General features: G+C 37.1%; 1 protein-coding gene across 4 annotated transcripts in view; it reads right to left on the minus strand.

The window, feature by feature from the left end:
* Rnf13 (ring finger protein 13) overlaps positions 1-21,337 on the minus strand; it is a 115,062-nt gene that overhangs the window by 42,429 nt on the left and 51,296 nt on the right. For 2 of the 4 annotated variants that reach the window (XM_026379869.2, XM_026379871.2), the window contains 2 exons: positions 19,906-20,031; positions 2,067-2,154 (listed from right to left, as the gene is read on the minus strand). In XM_026379869.2, the coding sequence (XP_026235654.1) occupies positions 2,067-2,154; positions 19,906-20,031 (214 nt within the window). Of the gene's footprint in view, positions 1-2,056; positions 2,155-19,905; positions 20,032-21,337 lie in introns of those variants that run through there. The other 2 variants (XM_026379872.2, XM_026379873.2) reach the window with 2 other exon arrangements.

The raw sequence follows: 21,337 nt of genomic DNA on the forward strand, positions 1-21,337 counted from the left end.
TTGATATCCCAAATATATAAAGAATATCAAAAATTTAACAACAAAACACATCCTAATTCTGAAAAATGGAAAATAGATCTAAATGCACATTTTTCAAAAGAAGACATAAAAATGGCCAACTCACACATGAAAAAGGCTCAACATGACTAATTACTGGGGAAAGGCAAATCAAAGTCACACGAGATATCAACTCACCCTAGTAACAGAGGCAAACACCAAACAAACTAAAGACAGCCCGTGCAGGCGAAGATGTGGAGAACAGGCACCTTGCACACTGCTGGAGGGAATGTACATTAGCACTGTCACTGTGGAAAACAGCATGGAGCTTCCTCGAAAAGTTAAGACAGGACTACCATCTGACCCAGCAGTCCCACTACTGGGCATCGGCCCAAAGGAAAAGAAATCGGCACCTTGAAGAGACATCTGCACCCCACATTCACTGCAGCTCTATTTGCAATAGGTACAACCTAAGCATCCATTAACTGAGGAATGGACAACATGGCACAAATGAAACCCTACCGTTTGTGGCAACATGGATGGAAGTGGAGTCACTGTGCTAAGTGACGCAACCCAGGCACAGAAGGATGGTATCCCGTGATCCCACTCACACGTACAATCCACAAAGTTCATCTCAGAACAGCTGGGCTATCAGAGAATGGGACAGTGTATGGGGAAAATGTGATCAAAGTACTGAGTTACTCAGGAGCAAGAAGCTCTGTGGTGCTCTTGTACAGAAAGGTGGCTGATTTTGAAAGTTTTCACTACAAAGAATGAATAAATGTTTGAGAAGACAAATGTTTAACCTATTAAATATATGCAACATACCTGTATTGGACATTATAAGGTATTCCATTGATATATACAAATTTTATGGTTTTGTGTATCAGTTAAAATAAATTTTATTTAGTAGAATCTGCAGTAGCAACAGTAGTCATTTGATAAGTAAACTCCCTTCATCTAGTAAGTCCTGTAACACAGTGGTTATTGATCTGTTCCTAAATGCTAGAAAAGCTTAGGATTCTTCATTTATTCTACAATCATAAAGATTAATTACCTAGAAGATTAAAATGATAATTTAAAATATAAAGAAATCAACTAAGGAGCTCATTAAATTTTAGATATTATAATTTTACCTCACCATGTTAGGGGTAAGAAGGACAATGACCAATGACACAACTAAAAAAAGCACTACATAAGAGATAAAAAGATGTGTGAGTCAAAAGAATATAAAACATGTACTGCTGAGAACACGGTTATTTAGAATCCTAAATGTTCTGATGCACCACCAGGTCATGGCTTTGTGGCCACACTTTGCTCCAAGTTCTACCTTGCACAGACAAATTGATGGAATTTAGTAGCAAGAGATATGAGAGCTATGTACTAAAAAGGGGAAAACAAAGATCTTCTAATCATGAATGTTGGCAGTGACATCTTAGTAGCAATTAGGTTTTGATAAAACCTACAGTGTTCTGTTTTACAGAAACTGTACTAAGTGAAGCCTGCAGCTTAAAAATCACCATCTGAATAAAGCCATTGTAACTAAAGTTGGCTCATTTTCCCTATAAGCCAAGGTCCACCAAGACTAAGAAAAGATATTCCCATTTCAAATGAAAAACATAAACATACAATGTAAAGTCAAGAATGACAACTAATAAGAAAGTACATTTATGGGGCTTTGAACTTCCACCAAATTAGGAGATACTTATAGTATCTGTGTATTCTAAAATTTAATGTTGTGAATCTACAAATAAATCACAAAAAATTTCCTATAGCATTCTTAATTCAGCATTTTAATCTCTATTTAAGGCTTCAGTTTTCATTCGGTTTTCAACAAAACACCAATAGATAAAAACTCAGGCTTAAAAAATTTTAACACATTTCAACAAGAACAAGTGAATTCCACTTCAATTGTGAATAAGATTATCTGAAGAGGGCCAGAACTGGGAATTATGATAGAGAAGAAACTTTGATGTTTAAACAAAAAATTAGAGAAGGAAAATCCAGTTACTTTTTAGCTTTGAATGCTCTGTCAAACAGGAGAGAAGAAAAGTGATACCTGTACTTACTGTCGTTGGATCCCATGCTAATGAGGTCATCAGAATCAACATTGTGGACTATCGCTGCTTTGTATCCTGCTCTTTGTGCATTTAACACCTGCAAATCAGAAAACACTGGTGTGATGAGGTGGAATGTCCCTCAACTTCAATAAATATTAATAAATCTATTATATATCTAGAATTAAATTATGTACATGTGTAGGAATAAATCTCAGGTGTTCTTGAAGATAACAGATGCTCCAATTGATATCCAAGGACTTCTTAAGGTATATTCCTGATGGTTGTAAGTGAAATCAGAAGCAAATAAAGGATAGGGATATAAGCTCAATTGCTAAATGGATCTGAAGCAATAAACATGTAGTTCTGAAAAAGAGACTGATGCTAGGGCCTTAGGTATCATCAGACTGTGGGCTTTCAAATCCTGTCTCCTCCACTTATTAGTAGAATAAACTCAGGGAAATTATGTTTGATTTCTTTTTTAATCTTCAGTTTACTAATCTTTAAGATTGGAATGGGGCTGGGGATGTGGCTCAAGCGGTACCACGCTTGCCTGGCATGCGTGGGTCACTGGGTTTGATCCTCAGTACCACATAAAAATAAAATAAAGATGTTGTGTCCACCGAAAACTAAAAATAAATATTAAAAAATTCTCTCTCTCACTCTCTATCTCTCTTTAGAAAAAAAAAAAGAAGAAAAAAATTGGAATGGCAATGTCTTTTTCATTCATAAAATAATACTTTAAAAATGCTTAATTACTACCACGCCTAACACATAGAAATGAGTCAAATAAAATCAATTTCTTACCATTAGCTTAATCATCAACAATATTACTTCAAATTCCTTTTGAAAGCATTGAAAAATTAACATTACCTCCAGTCTGAAGTTACTTACTGCTTCTATATAGCTATTAAATCTTTCTTAAAGCTATCTTCCAAAATAGTAACCTTTGCCCCTTAAGAATATCACTGCAGAATCTTCTTCTTCTTCTTCTTCTTCTTCTTCTTTGGATAAAGTATCCAAACATACTGTTACATTTCACTTGTAAAACAATAATCTGTTGCAAATAAAAATGAATCCACAGCTAAACTACTATTGTATGACCCTTAGGCTAGTGGTAAAAATTAAGGATCAGATCATTATGTCCATATTGGTTAAATAAACACTCATAAACACAAATGTATATATCTTAAGTACTTGAAATGCTTTTGGAGATTTTTTGAATACATGTTTTAAAACATAGTTGTATATAAAACTAGAACAAAACCATAAACACTTATGTATAATATAAAACTTAATGTATAGTTATTAAACACTTAATAGGAACTCTTGAAATATATCACTTTAAATGGTTGTTAGAGTAATGTGTCTCTCAAAATGTTTTCTGTGTACTTGTTTTTAAGAAACAGGCAAATTAATTTTTAAAAAGAACTTCCATGTCTAATATTAGTTCCACTTTAGTTATCAACATTAAAATTATTCAAAATTCTATTACGATTGAATAAAAACAAAATCTAAATCAAGTTCCAAGGAGTCAAGTTCCCAAGAGTAATAGGATGTGTCATTATTCTGACAGACCCGGGTTCTGAAGCATAGGCAAGAAATGAGGTCCTGTTCTCCGGCCCGCAGGCAAGTGGACTTCACAGAGGTAAAACTCTCTCCTGCAGTACCCTTGCCTTCTCTGGAACGACCCCACCAGTGCAAGTTGGATTTTTGAAAGAGAGCAGTGTGGACAAATCAGAATAATTTTATCCTATTCCTGAAAATAACTGAATCTCTATGAAATATGAATATCTCACGAAATTAATATTTTGCTCAGCTTTACAGCCTCCACAGCACCTATGAAGTAGCCTACAGAGGAGGAACTCACTATATAAATACCAGTTGAATAAGTCAATGAATAAATTTTTTGTTCAAATTGACAGCTCGCAATATAACATCACAAACCTAAGTGATAAAATTGGGCATAAAAAGATCTTTAAAAACTAAAATAATTAGTTTGTTGATGCAGGACTTACTCCTGTTAGGAATAACAGTCAGAAGACAATAAAACTGTCACAAGGAGTGTTGTATAGTCATGCAAGAGAATGTCAATAATCAAGAGCATAAGTTTACTATTTTCTGCAGATAAGTGCATGTTTTTTTAAGATGGATTTTATTATTCAATATAAATTGATAAAATGTCACTCCCCATAGCCTCTTCATTACCATATTCTAAAAAGAGAAAATTAAATCTCTTACAGATATTCTAATTGTTAACCCCTACTTATCATATATATTAACTTTACCATAGCAGTGAAGACTTCACTTAGCTTTTACTTGTGCCTGGTTGGGGTTCCTATGAGCTTTTCTGATGTTTTAATGACCGTTTTAACAATTTCCAAAAATCTAACCATGTAATTGAGGAGAAATGTTTCTTCCCACATTCAAAAGGGCCTTTTGCCACAAATAACAATTTGAGAAATAATTAGAACAATATCAAAAGCTAAAGTTTTAAATCTCCTTTTAGAGCCAACACATATAATAACTGAAATCACACAATTTAACTTTCTTTCCTCTGCCGAAGTACATACATGAGAGCAAAGGTGTACCATGTAAAGACACAGTGTGTGGTCTCAGGAACGACAGTAAAGAGCAACCCTGCAGTGCAATTCTGGAGTGTCCACTGAGTGTCCATACCAAGCAGGCAGAGCGTGTGCCAGGCAGAGCACAGGACCAGGTCAACAGACGGTGCGCTCTAGTTTCTAAGGGTTTGCTCAGACTTCTGTCTCTGCTTGGAGCAGCCTTTGTCTTCTGGACGCCTATCGGGCCTTCAGGGACCGGCACTTCTATGAAACCGCTGTCCCATTCCATGTGCCACATGCTGTGTCACCCACATTCATGGTCCCCCCACCCAGGAGTACTTATGCTCTGTTTTCAAGACCTCACACAGGGTCATGCATTGTATTTATGCATACCTGTACCATCCCCTATCCAAAACAGGTCTGCAGAAGGTCCTGCGAGTCTCCTGCAGAGGTCAGAGTATGAAGTCTCTGGTGAGAAGAGACAAAGCATCATCAATTCTGTACGATGCTTTCTCACTCCCAAATTATCAAGATCCACCAGGGCACGAGAATGGATGCCTAACATGCTGAATGTGTGACCAAGTCTCACCACGAGGTTCTTAAAACTATGCCAAGCAACCAAGGAGGAATGTCCCTTCTCACTCCAAAATGTAACTGTTTACATAAATACAATATAAAATCATATCACTAATGGAAAGAATTTTGTAAGCTTTAAATGTAAACTCCAAAATAAGAGAAGCATGTTCCAAAAATTTAACAAGCATGATTTTCCCAAGGTTTTTGTTGTTGTTGTTATTGATTTTTTAAAATAAAGAAATAAAACTAAATCAAGGAACACATTAACATATGGACCAACAGGCTTATGAATACAAACAAGGAAAATATATTCATGTTTAGGAACTATAAACTCATGTGTCACTCAAATTAAATTACATTTTCAACTAAGCAGCAGCTGGTATTTTTAAGAACACATGAAGCAGAAGTAAAACCTAAATCATTTAGTAATCATGTGCAAGGATTCACATTCATAAAATGCAATCTCAAACACATGGTGTCAGATGGAAGCAAAGAGCTCAAAGATTCATGAATAAAAAGCATGCATGGTGAACAAAAACCTAAGTCCAGAAGAGCCATCAAAACTGCACTAGAAAGCTCTCTGAACTGTACTGCCAATCTGCCTTTTAAAAGAGACTGATCAGAGTTATTAGTTCAACTGCAGTAAATTCACTGAATATTTTACATTTAATCAACAAATTAGATACAAATAAATTTTGAGGACCAGGTGGCCCCTAACCAAGAGCTTGACAGAAATAAGGGACTGTTGGCTTGTTATTACAAATAGCTAATATGTCAGAAGATAGCAGATTGCTAAAGGAAAAGTTGTCAATAAGACAGGTTCTAAAATAAAACCTGGAAATGTCATAAGAGTTCCTTTTATCTTTCGTTTGGACAAATTAATACTATTGACTCTAGTAGAAACATCTTATAAAAAAGAAAGAAATGACTGTGCTGTCACAATGATCATGAGCAGAGATCTTTTCAGGACACACAGGAATGAGGAGTTGGGGAAACCACTGACAGAACATATATACAGGCTCCAGAACAACTACCACAGGAGACCTGTATTTACTTACTGTCTCCAGTATTCAACACAAGCCTACAAGGCAGACAGTCTTTTCTGTATTTTAGAAACAAGGACAGACAGGTAAACAGAGCTACCCGAGGTCACACAGAGCTCAGATCTGAAGTACAGGTGCTTTGTTTTGGATCTTGAAGGTACTTCTAAGGTCCACGTTTTAAGGCTCTGATCTTTAGCTTGGCTGTATTAGTCATCTTTTCGTCACTGTGACCACAATATCCAACAAGAACAACTCAGAGGAGTGCCTGGTCAGACAACTCCACTGCAGAAACATCACAGCAGAAGGGTATGGTGGAGGAGAGCTGCTCAGCTCATGGTAACTGAGAAGCAGAGGAAGAGAAAAGATAAGCCCTTCCAGGGCTTGCACCCAGAGAGCTACTTCCTCCAACCAGGACCCACCTCCTCACAGTGTATTTACCTGTTAATGAATTAATCCATCAAATGGATCAACCCACTGATGAGGTCAGAGTCCTCAGGATCCAATCACTGCCTAAAAGCCCCACCTCTGAACCATGCTGCATTGGGGACCATTCTTTCAACACACAAGCTTGGGAATGGGGGTGGGGGGGACATTCCAGGTCCAACCACATATTGGCACTACTAGAAGAAAGCCTAAGGGCTGGGGCCTAAGAAGAGTTCTCAGGTCATTGGGGTAGGAGGTGTGCCCTCACAGAGAACGGTGGGTCTCTTTGTCCTCCTCTGCTCCCAGCCCCTGTGAGGGGAGCAGCTTGCTCTACTATGTGCTCCCACTACCCTCCACCTCCCCATCACAGGACCAAAGGTGGTGGGTCCAAGACGCTATGGCCACTCCCTGAAATCAGTGTTACTGTTGCTAATGAGGTGACACAGGAACAAAGGGACAGACTGGGAAGTTCCTTGAAGTCCACTCAGAAACTAGACTTGGGGTTTTCTCAAGGGAGACCCTTGAGTAAGGGGCTGAGGCGGCTAGAAGGATGTTGCTGGACACTCTGGTGGTGCTCAGCCTGCGGGAAAAGGGGGCTGAACCTGTGGGAACAGATGCGATAGGTGGGGTGACAGTGATGTGTGAAGAGTACCTATTTAGCCAACTGCTGACCCAGGGCTCAAGAATGCCCGTGGCCAAAGAGGAAAGCCAGAAAGAGCTTGTTTGGACAGGGAGGCACCAGAGACTGGCTGTAAACACACTCAATTTGAGTTTCCTGGGCAGAAAACTAAGAATGATCGGGATGTGAGAAAAAAATGTAGAGATATTCAGCAAAGTCATTCATTTATTCACTCAATAAATACTTAGAATGAATCTACTACCAGTTGATGAAAACAAAAAGTTATAAAACACAGTCCGTTCACATTTTCACCTTTCTTATAGTCTTCAGTCCCGCTACAAACTATGCACAAACTGAGCTGAGCATCCTTTATCGTTACCCTGGGAAGAGGCACTACAAATACACAGATCTGTCCACACATCAGGGCTATCAATCTGCAAGAATAGTAAAAATGCAACAGAAGTTGACTCCTTGATAGAAAAGAGCCCAATTACTATATCACATGGCACTCTGGATGTCTGTGTAAAGTAAGACACACAGAGAACATTTATTATTTGAAATGCAACTCTGTACTTCCAAGTTCTAAAACTTTTGATTACAGAAGCTCTTCTCTTGCATGGAAAAAAATTTCTAATGTTTGAACACTGAAAAAACAAGCTCAAAGGTATCATCTCAGACAGGCAGACCGAAAGGTGACTGCCCTTAACACTGCTCATGCATCTCCCATGGATACCCAGTGTTTCAGAGAACAACTGGCTTCAGGTGGTGGCAGAAGGTGTTTTTGATAAAAGAACAGTTGTGGGGCTGGACTTATAGCTCAGTGGCAGAGCACTTGCCTAGCATGTGAGAGGCACTGGGTTCTATCCTCAGCACCATATAAAATAAATAAATAAAATAAAGGTATTAGATCCATCTACAATTTAAAAATAATTTTAAAAAATCTTTAAAAAAAAGAATTGTTGCTTTAAATGTGATCTATTTGTGTGTGTGTGTGTGTGTGTGTGTGTGTGTGTGTGTGAGAGAGAGAGAGAGAGAGAGAGAGAGATGCTGGGGATTGAACCCATGACCTTGTGCATGTGAGGCAAGCACTCTACCAACTGAGCTATATCCCCAGCCCAAATGTGATCTAATTTTAATAACACTAACTTAAGTTATTTTAACTGGGAAGTGAGAAGAGAATATACTGAAATATGTCAGATTATGAGTAATTCATGAAATAAAAATATACATGGCATATGTATGTATAAATTTCAATCACAAGTCATTATTTTTTTAGTAAAAAAGTAATAAAGTGAAGTACAGAGAATAAGTAAATATTGAGGAAATTCAACTCCCCTGGCTTAAGTATAAATATAAAAATACATCTGTCTTACAATGTATTCTAAGTGCTTAACCACTAGCAAGATAAAGATTATTTTAGTGTTGCTCCCAATCTACTTTCCTGGCCAAATATGAACTTGAATTCATATTTTAAATTGTTATTTAAATTTTTTTTTTTTTTGTTAGCAGTGTCATCTACAAAAAAACCCTATAGATAATGCTATTTGCTGGTAAGAGACCAAACACTTTCTCCTTAGCAATGGCACCAAGATGAGGTTCACTCTGGCCACCACTCTTCAACATGGTCCTTAAGCTCCAAACCCACCCAGTAAGATGTGAGGAGGACGGACGAGGAGATGGGGAGAGCAAAGGGTGGGGAGGAAGGAAGGGAGAAAGGTGGGGAAGGGAGTGCCCAGTGTGGATGAAGAGACAAGGAAGAAGAAATATTTGCAAACTGACATACTTGTCTATTTAGATGACTCTACAAAAAGGTTACTAGAAGAAATAACTCAATTTGGAATTCTATATCCAGTAAAACTCTCCTTCAAGAATGAAGGTTAAAATGGGCCAAGGAGCTAAACAGATACTTCTCAGAAGAAGACCTACATTCAATCAACAAATACATGAAAAAAATGTTCAACATCTCTAGCAAATAGAAAAATGTAAATCAAAACTAAGATTTCATCTCACTCCAGTCAGAATGGCAGTTGTCAAGACAATAAATGTTGGCAAGGATGTGGGGGGGGGGGGAGGCACACTCATTCATTGCTGGTGGGAATGCAAATTGGTACAACTACTCTGGAAAGTAGTATGGGGAGGGGGATATGGGGGCAGGAAAGATGGCGGAATGTGATAGACATCATTACCTTAGGTATGTATGACTATACATATGGTGCGACACTACATCGTGTATAACCATAGAAATGTAAAGCTGTGCAGCAATTGTGTGCAATGAATCAAAATGCATCCTTCTGTCATATATATGTAACTAAAATTTAAAAAATAATAATAATGAGGGTAAAATTTGCCTGTAATCCCAATGACTCAGGAAGCTGAGGCAAGAAGATCTCAAGTTCCAAGCCAGCCTAGCAACTTAGCAAGACCCTGTCTCAACATAAAAAACAAAAAGGGATGGGGATGCGGCTCAGTGTAGAGCAAGCATCCTAGTTTCAGTCCCTGGTACCACAACCAACAAACACACAATGACAAAAAAAAAAAAAAAAAATAGAAGGTAAAACTAAAACACTGACAGATAACAAAACAAACTGAGGCAATCTGTCAATAACCCCGTAACAGCTGAAATAGATAGTGAGAAAACAATAACTTGAATCTACACAGAACAAAGCATTATTAAATGTGAAAATAGAATAAAGACAATTTGATTTGTAACTCTTCTTTTCCTGTTTTATTTACTTATTCATTCATCCAGCCTTTTTCATTATCATCCTAATCAAATGCCAGAGATTAGCAGAATGGACTGATCCATATCCATATCCATACACTAGCAAAGAACAATCCAAAGTAAAATTAGGGGAAAAGATCCCATAGCAGCAAAAGGAATATAAAACATCTAAGAATAAATCTAATGAAAGAAGGATACAGCTTGTATATTGAAAATTGCATAACACTGTAATAAATTGAAAATTAAAAAGTGATACTGAAATTTGCATGAAAATTCTAGAGACCAATCTTGAGAAAGAACAAAGTTAGATGATTCACACTTCCCAATTTCAAAACCTACTAAACAAAGCTAGGATAATTAAGACAGTGTGACAAAGTATAACAACAGACATATAATATAGCTCAGTGGAATACAACTGAAATTAAGAAAAACATAATATTTCACATGCAAGATTCCAACAAAAAAAAAATGTTTAACTTGCATCTACCATGACAAAACAATCAGATAAACCCAATTGGTCATTATACAATACAGCTGTCCTGGATTATCCCAAAATATCAATGTCACAAAAGACAAACAGAGAATGGGGAAACGCTTGCTTCTAGGCATGAGCACAGTCGCTGATGTGGATTTTCTTTTTCTTTATAAACAACTAGAAAACTAGACAAAATTTATGAAACAACTGCTTTCAAACACTGAGCCACCAGTACTGTGCTCCTGTGCTGATGGTGCTCTCTGAGGCCATGAAACAAGGTGATTTCCACAATGGTCCTGGCTTTCTGCCTGGATCAGAACATTGCAGTCTCACTGAGTTTTTGAGCACAAAGACCCGAGTTCAAGGAAGTTCACATGGATTAAATATGAATTTTCAGCCTAGAGTACCACTGAAGGATCTTATGCAGAGAAATTACTTTAAATATTTGCATGGGGTCCTGTTGGGTCTTTGGCTGAATACAAAGATGGGCATGAGACTATGAGCCCGGACAAATAATCCCACCAGGGAAAGAACAATTACTGGGGATTTTAGGATGAATAATTCCTAGGGCTCTGTCATGAGAAATTCAAGTTCTGACTAACCAGAGTAGACAGACCTCCCTGGACATCCAGAACATTCAGAGGACACACGGAAGAATCACACCTATTAGTAGAGAACAGTAGCTAAAATAGTAGTCCCAGAATAAAGGCTACTCTGGATCAACTTAATAAATATTTAAAACAAGCCTCAGAAGGACCAACTTCATCTGGAATAAAATGCCAACCAAAATAAAAATAAATGATCTTTAAAGAAAGTCAACAAAACCCACACAAACAACGTAACACAATGTCCAGCAAACAATCAAAATTACTGGACATACAAAGAAGTAGGACAACATCGTGACCCATAAACAGGAGAAAAATTGTCGTTAGAAACAAATCCAAAAATGACTTGGAAATGGAATTAGACGACAATGACTTTTAAATAGCTATTATAATTTATAACTTACAAACTAAAAAATTATATTCAAAGATCTGAAGGAAATATGGACAATGCTCAGAGAAATGGAAGATACACCCAAATAATTTAAAAGACTCAAATGAAACTTCCAGAGAAAAAATATTACAATATGAAAATTTACTTGGTGGATTTAACAGAAGATTAGCTGTTATAGAAGAAAAGCTCAGTTAATCTGAAGATAAAGCAACAGAAATTACTAAACTGAAACACAAAATAGAAGAGGGAAGAAAAAATATCAAGAGAGTTGCAGATTAAAAGATGATAGCTAAACTCCTGATTGGGTACTAAAATGATTTAAAAAAAAAAAAAGAGCTACATGAAATATTTTCAAGACGGAAAGTTTAGATTTGTGCTACTAAAATTACCAGATAACAATATTTGTCGGTAGTAAGTTTCCTCAGTGTATTCACTATGGTGGGTAAGTAGGAGAATGCTGCATTAGCATACAGCAAGACACAATATATGGGGATTAATTTAAAATAGTTTAGAACGAAAAGCACTTGGGAGTTGTTAACCATGGCTTGTTTTCAGCAGGATACCTATGTCTTCACCTTTTTTTTATAAACCACAAGTTTTGTCTTAGGGCATTATTTTTTTAACACCCAGCCTAGTGCTTTGACAACCTGAATCACTTTAATCAGGCTAGTTTCAAAAAATAAACTTTAAATAGAATAATTTGCATCTATCATGATTCATTGATAAAATGACATAATTATTAAGTAATTTCATGATGACTCAAAAAGATCAGACACACACCAAAAAAATGCTGCTGTACTTAAAGATAAATGAAAACCACAATATGAAAAAACTCAATTGTGATTTACATTTTTAGAGTATTACTTTAAAAATTAATAGATGATTTCTTTCATATTTCTTGATAAAATATTAATTACTAAAAAACCAAGCTTGTTTCTACTCTGAAAAGCAGAGATCTAATAAAATTAAAAGCATTTTGAATGTCAAACTTGATGTTCCCTAAAGAAAGGAACAATCTTGCTTATTGTATCTATCTCAATTCTAGAAGAGTATTGCTCACAAATAGTGTTTAAAATAAACTGTAACTAACATAACTGTTTATGCTGCCCTATCCAACAAGATAAAACTCACAAAAAAGTTTTTTTTAATCTGTTTTTTAGTTCCCCTTAAAAAAAAAAAATCACAAAAATTTTTACTTTAGTCATTGTGAAAAAAAAAAAATATTCCTAATATATGCTGCAATTTTCCCAGCTTTCTCAAGTTAAAGGGCACCAAGTCTGATCTGACCTTTTCCAGTAACTCAAGGTCATCGTGAATAGGTGTAAATGTACTGTAGTTGCCTTTTGTCCTCAATGCTAAGTGTCAAACATTACTTCCTCTTTCTCTTTGGGTTTACAATCAGTAACAGTCAGATATCACTGCCTCTGTCCACACTTAAAAGTATTTTCTGCAGTAGAGAAATAACTAAACCTAACAAGAATTTCTTTTCTTCTTAAGACATTAAGTGCACAAAAATTCTGAGAAACAGTATCAGAGTACATGGTTTTGATGCTGCAGCTTTGTGACATTTACCATGGAGACACACAGGCATGTTCCCTTTTTTACCTGAGGTTCTGTTCTGGAGAACTGACCTTTGGTAAGTGGCATATTGCTCCCATACAAGTTTGTTCAAGCTAAGTTGAATTTATTTAAAGCATTAGAAAATATTTTTGGTTGGGTCAGCAAAATCTTCTGTGTTATATGAAAAGCTACATTTATTTGTTTCAAGAACACCAGAAAACAGAAGCCAGAATGCTTGGAACTTCAAAAATCAAAGATTTTACATGTTCCAGTGGTATCATTTAAAAAAATCAATCTGTACTATTTTTAATGTTGTTTTTTTGTTTGTTTATTTCCTGTACTAGGGATTGAACCTAGGGGTGCTCTACATCTGAGTTGCATCCCCAACCCTTTTTCATCTTTTATTTTGAGGCAGGGCCTTGCTAAATTGCCCAGGATGGCCTCAAACTTGCAATCCTCCTTTCTCAGCCTCCTAGGTAGCTGGGATCACAGGCGTGTACCACCACACCCAGCTCCAATTTGTACTGAGAGATAAGATTTCATACTAATTATAAATAAAAGCAATTTTGAATTTATAACTGCTTGGGCAAAAGCATACTTTGATGTCCTGGCCAGCTTTCACTACTACAAAGAAAAAACTTAGTCCAAATCACTACAGTAAAATCATTTAGTGGACCCACATGAAATTTATCTTTTAAATAAAAAGGAATTTAATATACTAAAGTATTTTAGGTAGTATAGGTAAGTTTCTTAAAGCTATTGTAGGGCTGTGGCTATGTGCTGTATACATACCCATGCATGGATAAAAATAAACTTCTAACCATGGGTTGTAGTAAAAAAGTTTGGCACCCAACCATACAGACAGTCCCCAGTGTTCCGTAGGTTGACTGCAATCAGAAGAGAATGGTCTTCCACATACTGCAACAATCATATTACATAACACCCTTACCAAATCAAAGCCATTATCTTATGGTCTTTGAATGTGACTGTTTCCAATGAAGTTTAATATTGTGTCTGGCACACACACTTAGTAGTTAAGATAATAAAATTAGTTAATTTAGTAAAGTTAAATTAAAATAAAACAATCCTTTTTTTCCTGGTGATATTAAGCAAACGCTGAATAACCCTTATATGCATCTACTTCTACTGTTTGCTATTAGCTTGCAATAAAAAGAAAACCTTTACTTTGTAAGTGAAAAACTTTAAAATGAATCTCTAACCTGCTTAAATATTTCATTGTTTTTATTGCAATTTAAGCCTTAAAAGGGTGTTCAAAAAATATTTTCTAGTTCCTAAGTATACTAAAGTATATATTAAAAAGAAGAATACCATCTGAGTTTTGGATACTGACAGGATTCATATTCCAATCAAATCTTAATTATTTCACAATCTAACACAGCAGAAGCTCCATTTCAACCCACTTACTATTGAAAATAAAAGCAATTTTTAATTTATAACTGCTTGGGCAAAAGCATACTTTAATGATAACTAGGCAACCAAAGGATAACTCTGCACTTAACTCTCTGCCTACTTGGAACTGATAATAGGACTCACCCTCCACTTGGAGAATTACAACAGGATCCTGATGCCCAGCGCCACCCAGTGCCAAGCCTGTGCACTCCCTCCCCTACCTGTGCACCGGATTGGTGCCTCCTGCAAGCACTATAAAAACAGGAGCTCTGCTCCCAGGAGGCCCCAGTGAGAAAACACAACCAGGGGATTCCAGGCCAGAATCACGAGTGGGAGGAAAATAGTATTACAGAGCAAAAGGAAAGAATCTACAGTAGAGAAGAAGAAAATACAGAGGACTGCTGGGTTTTCTCTGGACTTTTTAAAGAATCTTTGCCATCAGGAACTTTTCCAAACACAAGACGAAAAATGAGTAGCTATAATAAGCAATCACTGTGTGGTAAATTTAGTATTGCTTAATTTAAAATGCTTGACGTCAATGTTAAAATAGTTTGAATAGAAAGTTCTCTTATTATTTTGAAAAATGGTAAGTCTGTTGGTTTCAAAATCTAGTATTCAGCCTTAATTGGATCCAGTTGTAGCCCTTCCTTTTTGCCGCCCTAATTCTACAAGGAGCCACTTGAACAGACTATAAGCCCAGACTCCTCCAACCAGAGTGTAGGGCAACAGCACAGGCTGCCCTGTCCTCCCACCTTCCAACTCAAGTTTAATTTCTTGTGGCACCTTGCTACATTATGAAAATCAAATAGTGATACTGCTTTAACATGGTCTGTGTGTGTGTGTGTGTGTGTATAATAAAACCTAAAAATAATCACTTGATAATAATGTCCAATGAAGATTAAATTGATACATTAGAAGGTAACAGTTTCTCTTAAGCTCATTATGCAGATATTCATTTTATTATTATTTAAACTGCACATACTTTATGATACTTTTATTGTGCAGACTACTTTACAAAACTCAAAAAGGTAATAAGTCAAAACAAAAAAAGGAACATGGTATAATACTGGGTGGTTCGGAAGTCTGGCTCCTCTGACCGCATGTTGGCCTTGGCCAGTGGCAGCAAGGTGGCAGTGTTGGCCATGCCCTTTACTGCCTATTTTACACCTAAGGACAAGCTCTGGGAGTGCAGGGCTGGCATCCAGGCCTTTGAACCCTAATGGGCAGGCACCTTTCCAACAGCACTCCTCAGGCACACACCTTCACTACGTTTTTAAAAACATTCTGAAGTAAATCAACAAAAAAGGTTAAAAATCACTTTGTAGGAATATTTAGAAACTACTTATTACATAACTGCAGTTTGATTTCTATTCAAAACAATAATCCAGAAAATGCATATGATAATTTTTTAATTCTCATGAAACACCTGGACCTTGAGAAAAATGGTGTAAATGGATACACAGATTTAGAAATATTTCCAAGGGCACTTCAAGAAATGAACACAAAACCAACAGAGAATTCCAATAATGCTGTTTTTTTCCCTATTCTGTTTAACTTACATTTAAAGCCCTGATGGTGGATCAAAATACTTCATTTTGCACATATTAAATGCCAGTGTATTAGACACTGGAACCACAGATCTCACCATGATCTTTTCCTTCAGAGAGCTGACAGAGACTAACATGGGATTAAGCAAAATGCAGAAGTAATCAATTCTACCTTGGAAGGAATCAGGAAGGATTTCAGACAGAAGATAATTCCTCTTAGATTTCTTCTTCAGAATGATTCAAGTCACTTTCCTAATTGAGACTTAATATACCTTTAATTTATTTATCAAAGAGCCAATAATGTTTCTAACCTCAAATGCCCACTCTTACCAAAAACTAACATTTCCAAACAATTATATTTTGTAACAGCAAAGAACAGCACTGTACAAAACAACAACAACAACAAAAAGCATTGCTTTGCCTGTCCTCTAAAAAGCTGAACTTTTTAGAGGACACAGTTTTTGTCAGTGAATGTGTTTTCAGAATCAATGGTTGACATGTCATCAGGAGTTCTCTTACTGCCCTTTTGAATATTTCACATATCCAAACACTAAATCTGAGTTCTACTGCACCTCATCTCTTCTCAGGGCACAAGAGACTGAAAGATTCAGATTGCTTCTCTCAATAGAAGCAGAGGTTTAGGCAGTGCTCTTTATCTGGAATGTGATTTCCACCCTCCAGAAATTGTTCACTGCTCCTCTGCAGTCTCAGTGGCTGCCTCTGCATCACAACATTTGGACTGATCTGTATGAAGAAAATGAGCCATTGCCTTTATTAAAGCACATAAATTCTACTTCATCATTAACTTTTAAAGAAGAAAAAATAAAGTATAACTTTCTTTAATGCCAGCACAACATTCACCTTAAAAGCAAAACAACCCAGTGGCTTGGGAGGCTGAGGCAGAAGGATCACGAGTTCAAGGGCAATGTCAGCAACTTAACAAGGCTCTAAGCAACTCAGTGTGACCCTGTCTCTAAATAAAATACAAAAAAGGGGGCTAAGGATGTGGCTCAGTAGTTAAGTGTCCCTGGGTTCAATCCTGAGACCCCCCCAAAAAAAGAAAAAAAACATGTAAAGAGCTGTAGAAAATAGTTCCGGAGTGTCCAATACCACTGATCAGCAGGACTGTCTCCATCTACTTTCACCCCTGCTTCTTTCTTCTTCTCTGTCTGCAATGTAAGGGGTTCCCTTCTCCTAGGAAAACTCTGGAAGATAGAGCCAATTCCCATTCATCTGAGGTAATTTAGATATCACTTTGGATAGGAGAAAGACCACAAAATAATCTTGCAACTACCATCCACTGCAGTACTGCAGACAGTGCTGCATCAAGCTTTCCCGCAGCTCAGTCTACTGAGCTACCTACAGAACAAGCAAAGAAGTAATTTTCTATTTGCTTCAGCCAGGACATCCATACAGAAGTGTAGATGGACATGCATGAACCGCTACTGATCATCAACAAAGAGAAATTTATTGGCAGTTCTGAAGAAGTCCTACACATTCTCATAAGTGATTAGATTTCATAACATACCTAATATAAAACTATAAATATAATAATCAATTTGGAAGCTCAGAAAATGCAATCAGAGATTTCTGATCAAGGAGTATGGCCAAAAAAGCTAATACTTATTCATCACTAACCACACTAGAAAGGAAACTGTCTTTGGGATGAGAGTACAGTTGCTTCTCCAGGGACCAAGGTGACTATATCCTTACCAACCCAGAACACCTTGAGAAGAGATCCATAATTACTCTTGCAAATTTATAAAACTTATACCTTGACTGATCACTATGCACTGTGATACAAAATGTATATATAAGTATAATTAAAACATGAACTCTAATCACCTTAAGCTCACAAAATAAGAAAATATATAAAATAACATGAAGATAAGATCAACAAAGGAGGCATCTGCAAAGTGGAAGCTGGCAATCTCAGCTGGAATAATGCTCAGCCAGTGATAGGACAGACAGCCAAGAAGGCATCCAAACATGTAAGCAACCTGACAGTCAAATATGAGGGTGGCAACAGTTGCCCTAGACAGAGAAACAACCTGTGTGAAGGCACAGGGGTGAGGTCAGCACAGCACAGCAGTGGACAGACCTCAGGCAGGCAGTGTAAAGAGAGGAGCTAGAATAAGGCTCAGGTTGTGAAAGTCCACCAGATTCCTGATTAGGAATGCACTAGAGGAACAGGAGAGCTAACCAGCCTACCTCTTCACTCTGGACTTGTGCTTTCACCTCAAAAATGAGTATCTGTGACTTTATTCCCCTAACTTTCAAAGGGAAACACAACCATCTCACCTAAAAAGGAAAGTCACAATAGCAACAAAGTAGCCTAGCTTCTTGTCACAAAAGACTCCAGAGTCAGAAAATACACAGCACAATGGAGAGAGAGAGAGAGAGAGAGAGAGAGAGAGAGAGAGAAACCTCAGACTCATGAGAATTAGTATTAAAATACATTTTAAAATACATTTAATTTTCTATGAGCAAAAAGTTAACAGAATGTTACAATAATATTTCATTTGGCTGGAAGAAATGTGCAATTAATAGTTTGGTTCTGAATCAAATCTCATAATGATTTAAAATCAAACTACACAAACAACTTTGAAGGCAGGAAAATCTAGACTTGATTTCAAACACTATTTTTCATTTAAAGGCAATCGAGAGTCCAGATCTGGAATTAATGTACAATAGATACAATACTTGTCATTTACAAACTGATGTACATTTCAAACCCCTTTTCAGTCATTATTTGACTCCTCTAGTGAGTTTCTTATGGAGGCACCACTTCTTGATGAGAGAGACAAACACCATGCACATCAGGGCTCGGGCAGCCTTCCCTTCTGAACAGAGCATTGTCTATGCCAAGCTATGGAATGTGTGAGGTTGACAGGAGCTCTGAGCAGGCTAGTACAGTCACATCAGGACCTGTTCTATACAGGCCTCTAAGTGGCTTCTGCCCAGGCCAAACCAAAAATACAGCTCCACACACTACCACCTTCAGAGCAGCCCTGGTGGCACTGAGGGTACATACTACTGTGAGAGGCCAAGAATTTGGACTGAGCTCCCACACAAGCCCAGCAGACAAAAACAACTCAGAGGTAATTACAATACTGAGCGCTGGGGCTGCAGGAGGCTTGCAGATGATGAACTAAGCTACGACCAATTGGCCTTCTGTCTTCCACAAATGCTGAGGGATTGTGCTGGTGGAGTTCTAAGATCAGCTCTGGTTCTGGGGGAGTCTGGTTCACAAATGTATTTTGTGTTGCTTTTTTTTTTTTCACTTCACACTGATTTGTTTTTCTTTGCTCAGAAAACTCTACTCGACATAATCAATGGCCTAAGGAATTCCTTCTGTCATGAAGGAAGTTCTATAGAGAACTTAGTTTCCCTATCTGAAACCCAGCTTTACCTACTTCAGGGAGACAAAACATGGTACAAGGACAGCATTGACTTGTTACAAGAGAAACCTCACTGTCAGGGTCACCAAAGAAGAAAACAGGTGCTAGACTGATACTGGAAGGGCAAGGCCCAAAACTGCAGGAAGAAGTTCCATTCCTACATTAGATGAAGTTAGACTCACTACTAGATGCCCAACAAACACCTAAAAATTCTTAGAAGCACTAGGAGTGATTTATGTCTAGTCAGCTTGCTCCTAAATCTGTGAGTTACAAAACTTAAGGTGCCTCTCTTTCTGCACTCATTTCTATAACACTGGAGGGTGAGCTGTGCAGAAAGTATGGAAGACTGAGGAGAGCCTGCCCCAACTCTCTGCCTTTACCACCTCCTTCTCATTTTCCTTATAGGCCTTGTTTCTTTTTTAATCTGGACAACTTTGTGTACTACCTTAAATCTTTTCTGAAACAAGGAATACTTAAATTAGCTAAACAAACAAATTTTTAAAAGAAAATAGTACCTTTATATCAAAATTACAATCAAGTCTTCTAATTAGCACGATGAAAGCGCCAGATGAATTGTCCTTTAGTGGTGGAGGTGCTATGGGCTCACAAGCATTCTCTGGTTTTGAGTTGATCAGAAAACCCTGAAAGAGAATTGCAACAGAGTCATCTTTCTTGTCCCACTCAAGGATGCAAGCACTCACCTCTGCAGACTCCACTGCTTATGGGCCTGCTCTGCACAGGGTGGATATTACTGGCAGTTATGACTGCTCCCAGTCCCAGAACATTTAAAGGAGTATTTGTTTTTGTAAACATGGAGTGTTTTAAAATAAACTGTCTTAGTACGAGAGTTAAAAACAAACAAACAAAAAAAAATTACACATAAGAAAATCACCCAGGGGCTGGGGTTGTGGCTCAGCAGTAGAGCGCTCGCCTAGCATGTGCGAGGCCCTGGATTCAATCCTCAGCACCACATAAATATGAATAAAATAAAGGTATTGTGTCCAACTACAACTAAAAAAATTAAAATATTAAAGAAAAAAAATGAAAATCACCCAGCAACAACCACTATTTTCCAACATATGACATTTCTAAATCAAACAAATCCTTTTTTAAAGTTAGCTTCCAATTTCCATTAATGATATCAAACAAGGAAAATGCACAATAAAATTTCTAGAAACGTATTCTATAGAAACACTAGCCTGAGTCTATAAAGGTATATGTAGGAAGATGTTCATTCCAAATTGTTTTAGTAGAAAAAGCTGGAAATCATGCACATCACAATGCAGCTATCTAAAAAATTATAGTATACTCATCTAATAGAAAAATAATATAGCCATTGAAAACTGAGGAAAATCTATACATAATAAACTGAAAAGATGTCTGCAAGATAATTATGAATTTAAAAAGAAAACAGCAGGTTGCTTTCCTAGAAATGCAGGATGATCTGACATCACAAAATGGAATATAAAATGTTATAAATTAATAGATTAAAATAGAAAAACCAAATGATTATCTCAACAGGTATAAAAATGAGTAAACACATAAAAAGATGATCAAATTCATTAAATTCATTTATAAGAATAAATTAGCAATGACAGCTATGACATGATGACTTAACCCTAGTTCTTCATGGTCAGGGCGCAGTGACCATGCCTGTAATCCAGCGGCTCAGGAGGCTGAGGCTGGAGGATCGTGAGTTCAAAGCCAGCCTCAGTAACTAAGCAAGGCCCGAAGCAACTTAGTGAGACACTGCCTGTAAATAAAATATTTTAATATTTTCAAAAGGGCTGGGGATGTGACTCAGTGGTTAAGAGCCCCTGGTTCAATCCCCAATACCAAAAAAAAAAAAAAGTTCTACATGGTGTTTGAGCTGATCATATCAACTAATTCTCTGGATTTGTCAATTTCTCCTGCCCTAAGTTGCACTGTTTGGCTTGTCACAGGCAA

This window comes from Urocitellus parryii, chromosome 2 (assembly GCF_045843805.1).
Source record: "Urocitellus parryii isolate mUroPar1 chromosome 2, mUroPar1.hap1, whole genome shotgun sequence".
In the NCBI taxonomy this organism is placed as follows: Eukaryota; Metazoa; Chordata; class Mammalia; order Rodentia; family Sciuridae; genus Urocitellus; species Urocitellus parryii.